This window comes from Megalobrama amblycephala, linkage group LG1, assembly GCF_018812025.1.
Source record: "Megalobrama amblycephala isolate DHTTF-2021 linkage group LG1, ASM1881202v1, whole genome shotgun sequence".
NCBI classification, from domain to species: Eukaryota; Metazoa; Chordata; class Actinopteri; order Cypriniformes; family Xenocyprididae; genus Megalobrama; species Megalobrama amblycephala.
Genome location: NC_063044.1, coordinates 11,394,934 through 11,400,284, shown reverse-complemented (window position 1 = coordinate 11,400,284; position 5,351 = coordinate 11,394,934). Strand labels below are relative to the sequence as shown.

The 5,351-nt window shown below is 39.4% G+C and overlaps 1 protein-coding gene across 1 annotated transcript; it reads right to left on the bottom strand.

Moving 5' to 3' along the window:
• Positions 1-207: 207 nt before the first annotated feature.
• On the bottom strand, positions 208-5,120 carry LOC125249481 (voltage-dependent T-type calcium channel subunit alpha-1H-like). The gene is made up of 2 exons (XM_048161784.1): positions 3,934-5,120; positions 208-317 (listed from the first exon to the last, which is right to left on the bottom strand). The coding sequence occupies exon 1, from the start codon at positions 5,069-5,071 to the stop codon at positions 4,439-4,441; it is 633 nt and encodes a 210-aa protein (XP_048017741.1). The 5' UTR covers positions 5,072-5,120; the 3' UTR covers positions 208-317; positions 3,934-4,438.
• Positions 5,121-5,351: the final 231 nt, after the last annotated feature.

The window sequence follows — 5,351 nt, the reverse complement described above, 5'->3', positions numbered from 1 at the left end:
AAGGATGGCAATCATAATTCCTCGATTAAAGTATTTGCTATCCACTATGCATGTCAGTCGGTCTCGGAAGTCCTCCCAGTACTGAGCAAGGCGGTTACGCTCCTCCAGTATTTCATGATGGGGTGCACGGCTGGGTTTGAACTCTGCTCCATGGGAGAACTCATACACCACGTCTCCTTTTAAACTGGAGTAGTCTGAATCACCAAGCTCCAGATCCAAGTTCTCCAGGGCCCTTGTGCAATACGGGCAACTCAGGAGCTCAAGAAGCAACTGACTGGGCACCACACCAGCTATCTGCAACAGCACACGACTGTGGCCTACATGGGGGAAAACACAGTCGGTCAACAGTTACTGCGTTTCATGCATTTCAATGCATTAAGGAAACACAACTGAACTATTTCATTTGCTAATTAGGAAGCTAACATGCATGTTATGTACGAGGGTCATATCTTACTTTTTTATTTTTAATTAAAATGTTAATTAATAGTTTTCTCATAAACATTATTTCTCATACAAAGTAACACCATAACATAATTCTTTTTTTTATAAGTGACATTCCCGAACACTGATGGCTGATTTGTCTGTTGCGCATTACTTCCTTTTGGATTGAGGACATTTTTTAGGAGGAACATGACCTTTAAGTATCTAGTGTATATCTCAAACATCAATAAATCTCACAATCAACCTAACATTTATTGTGAGGTCGCTTATTTGAATGATTACACATATCTGGATCTAGAACCTATATGTGGATATATGCGCATATATGAAACCTATATGCAGTGTATATGCACGTATATGCTGCATATATGCCGTAAATAACGTAACATAAATTGTGCAAGAACTTATGTATGTGCGAATGTAGCAGTTATGTATTTAGACAATTATTTTGTGATTCCACTTGCCATGACCATATTTGGGGTTTCCTGCCGCCATGCTGACTTGGGGTGTTGACGCACTTTGCTGCTTCCCAGTCTGCATGAGACATCACAGCGGTGGGTCGCACAAAGTTTTTGCAGTGATTCAATTAAGGCCATGTTTCATGTAACAGCTGAATTCACATGATATATTTGTATGATTGTAATCCAAAACCCCTCTGTGATGTACATTCAGATGTTTCGTTGATTATTTTTCTTTACTTAAGTTACTTTTAATATCTCTCTTTCTCAGCGTTGTGCGTTGCTGCCGCACGCTGTTTGTATGCTGCACAAGTCCTCATATATTGCCATTTGTGTTATACAGAATAAAGTGAGGACCTGATGGCAAGATTTTTCGCAGTCTGTCTTTGATTACGACACAACGCAGAAAACACACCGCTACACGAACACGTGAAATTGGTCCCACATGGAAAAAACCTATATAAACATATATGTTTCAATATAGGTTTGATATAGGTTTTTAATATATGTGACATATATAAAATTGGCCGTTTTCCTATATTATGTGTACATATATGTGTACATATATATATATATATATCAGTGGCGTGCAGTGGTGTTCTGAAATGAGGAGGCACATTTTTTTTATGAATCATTGTAAATTCATGTGCATTACTCTTAAAGTTGACACATCTTCCTTGTCAAATGAACATTACTTTACAGTACATCAAAAAAGAAAAATAAACCAAATACATATTTTGTAATTTTACATTAACAATGTAATGTTCTATTTATCAAAACCAAGTCAATCTCATAAAGCATCAAGTGTTTTAAGCATTTCTACATTCATTCCAAAATAATAACTAAAGGCAATAATAATTTAAACAATATATTTTATTTGTGTATTGCGGTTTTTCTTTTTAATTGTCAACCTAGGATATTTTGGATCATCAGTCATGCTCCTTAAACACCGTCTGTCACAGACACGAATTGTATTTTTAATTTCACCAAGCTGATTGCTCTAAAAACCCCCACAGTCATCATGCTTTCAGTTCATTTCAAGTTTGATTTTGACGTGACATAAAGCGGTGATATCTAACTGGGTGATCTGTTTACTTACTTTTCAATTAGTCTTCCGATTGACGCCATCATTTGTTCAGTCAAACTGACGCGCGGAAAGCGCACGTCAACGAGAGGCGGGATTTATTGCACAAACCAATCATATCCAATCATAACCAATTACATCCAATCATTACGCGATGGAGACATTGCCTCCTCTCACGTGACTTTCCCCCATTCATTCTCAATTACCCCCCACAAAACCCACCGCACGCCGGGGGTCTGATGATTTTATATTGTTTTCTATGAGAGGAAAGGGAGGCATGACTCCGTAGACTGTAAAGCATGACTCCTCTGTGTAACTTTACCTGCGGGTGTCGCTGTTTGGCAGTGTTCCTTAAGAAATACGCGTGACTTGCGCTCTTTTTAATGTCATAATTTGTAATATTTGTGTTGTTTTATATGTAATATGGATTATTTTCTCATCCTATTTTTTTTTTGAGGAGGCACTGCCTCCCTTGCCTACTCGGAGGAAACGCCCCTGGTGTATATATATGTGTACATATATATGTGTATATATATGTGTACATATACAGTATATGTGTGCATATATGTACATATAATATAGGAAAACGGCCAATTTTATATATGTCACATATATTAAAAACCTATATCAAAACCTATATTGAAACATATATGTTTATATAGGTTCTTTCCATGTGGGATTGCTCCACTTTACCAGTCAAACCCCCCCCAAAAAAACAGTTACTTCAACTAATTAGTCTATTAGTTTACTATTCTAGCCACAATCAAGGCAGTGCTCTATGTATTGTTTAAATGCTTTGCCCTCTCTTGGTCTTGTGAACTAAATAAAATAAAGTAAAACGAATCTGTCTAATCAGAGTATGTCTGTGGCTGTACTCTTATGTGTTTCCTGAGGACGTAATCATTCACGGTGGCCCACTTTAGCCTGTGGTAATGAATTGAAGTGGAGGTGACTCAAGCAGCAGTCAAAAATTACTGCTGGCAGAGGCAGTGAATTTGAAGTAAACATGCAGTACATATTCCTGTTGACAGAAATCCACAAATAGTAATTCTGCAACAGACTGATATAGAAATGAAAACTGGCTTGGCCATGAAAGAGATGCCTTGGTTCTCTGGGGCTGAACAAACAATATAATGCAAAACCAAGTGTACGAAATTCTACTCATTCATTCCAAACATACATAGTACTGGGACAAATGTACTGCTCCTGCAGTGAATTTGTCACAGAAACTTGTTTAAGTGTTATACATTTAAAGGAACAGTTGACCAAAAATGAAAAATTCTGTCTAAATTCCATGTCTTCTGAAGGAACAGGGCATAATTTAAAGGGATATTTCACTCTAAAATGAAAATTCTGTCATCATTTACTCACCATCATGCCATTCTAAATGACATGAGGGTGACATAATGATGGCAGAAGGTCCATTTTTGGTGATCCCTCAAAGTCATTATTGAATGAAAATCTAAATCTCTGCATTTTAAAATTTGTCACATCACAATTGTTTACAAAACAGAGAAGAACCAGGTGCTACATTTCTATCCAAATCTTTCATTTTCTAAACATTTGCCTGAAGGAGTGTAACTTCTGATATTCTTTCTTAGAGTAATACTGTAGTAAGAAACTTGTCAACTCCTCATTGTTCCACGCCCAGCATCTCGCCTCTTATTCTGTTTCAGACAGTCAAAACCCAACCTTCAATGTAAACTTTGACTTACATTAAACTCCATCAGCTCTGCCTATAGTGCATAAACTTATTTGTGAATTTTGACGTTATGCATTTACATTCAAGTTTTCTTGAGTGCAAATTAAAAATGTGAACTTAAATACAAAGTTCAGTCATGATACTCTAACCGAGCGCTGATTGGTTCTTTCTACGCCATGGCATCAGCCAATCAGAAGTAATTCCATATCCACGCAACCATATATATCGTACCCATGTGTACTTCATACCCCATGCCAATAAATGCTGGTTGAATTTAATCCACTCCGAGAGTTGTCATGATTGAAATAGTTTTAGTGACATTTCTAATCACTGATGTCTTATTCCCGAAAGCTGACGCTGACGAACTAGTGGAAACGAAAGCAGACTTTGGGGTTGGCTCATGTCGGCAGCGTCTGTGTCCAAAGTTGCCCTGATACACCAAACTGACGCACGACACCCGACGGCCAAGTAGCACGTCCGTTCTGGGCCTGCGTAAGAAGAAATGCCTTTCTGTACCAGCAGGTGGCAGTAGCTGAACAGCCAATCAGAATGATCAGATGGCCCGACTGACCGACGAGCTCCGACGCCGATTCAACATGTCGAATAGGCCGAAAAAAGCAGACGAGAACCAACTTCAGCCAACGGTGCAGAACACACTGACAAAACTTAGTTGGCCGACAAATAAAAACTGCCTGAAGGCTGACCCTCAGCTTGGTGTGTTCCGGGCTTTACAGACATAACTGAATATGTAAATTATTTTGGTTTGGAAAAAAAATAGATGTTGAGAGAATTTTTATATTTGGGTGAACTCTGGTGTTCGCCCTTGCGGGCCTCGTGAAAGTCACCTTGATAAATGCAGTGCACTGACTGAGTCCTGGAAGAAAGATTGTGCATGCCAGTTGGCTGAGAGCACACGGTCAGTTGCGGCCCCGTTTTGATAGTCCTCATTTCAAGAGCCTCGCCGGACCCCGTAGAGGCCACAGGACTGGGGCTGCCATTGCTGAGGTGACAGTGCTGTCGTTGGTGCTGTTGGATGAGGTTGTGGATGGAACCGACCAAGTGTCCGCCACCCCTGTGCCTGCAGTGACTGTTGGGACCACCGCTGCTGCCTCCTCCCCCCCTCAAAACGCTGTTGGGGTTCACCTTCTTTCTGCGCTTGCTCTGCCAGCCGTTGTAGATGCGAGAAGCACAACGCTTCACCTTGTGGTACAGGTGGCTGATGTAACTGAGCATCTCCTCGTAGCAGCTCCCTGGCTCAAAGTAGCTGGCAAGGGTGCTGTCGTTGGAGAGGTAACATAGTGAGCATAGCTCCTGCATCAGCTGGTTCTCACGCTGTTTTGCTTTTGAGAAGTGGGTTGCTATTACAACCAGGCACAGGTTGATCATGAAGAAGGAACCCACCTGAGAGAAACAAAAGTCACTTTAGTTTACCATCATGAACATGAGAAGTCTCTTCAATGCCTGTTTTACACCTCACATGTAGATGGCGTACAAACAGTACACTACAGTTCAAAATTTTGGGGTTACCAGGATTTTTTTTAAAAGAAGTCTCTGTATTTATTTGATCAAAAATCCATTAATCCTGTGAAATATTATTACGTGAAATTGAAATATTTTTTTTTATGAATTAATTTATTAATTAATAATATTTTTTAATATATTTTAA

What these genes read in the sequence shown, in the direction of transcription:
- LOC125249481 (XM_048161784.1), bottom strand. Translation starts at nt 5,071, where the DNA reads ATGATCAACCTGTGCCTGGTTGTAATAGCAACCCACTTCTCAAAAGCA.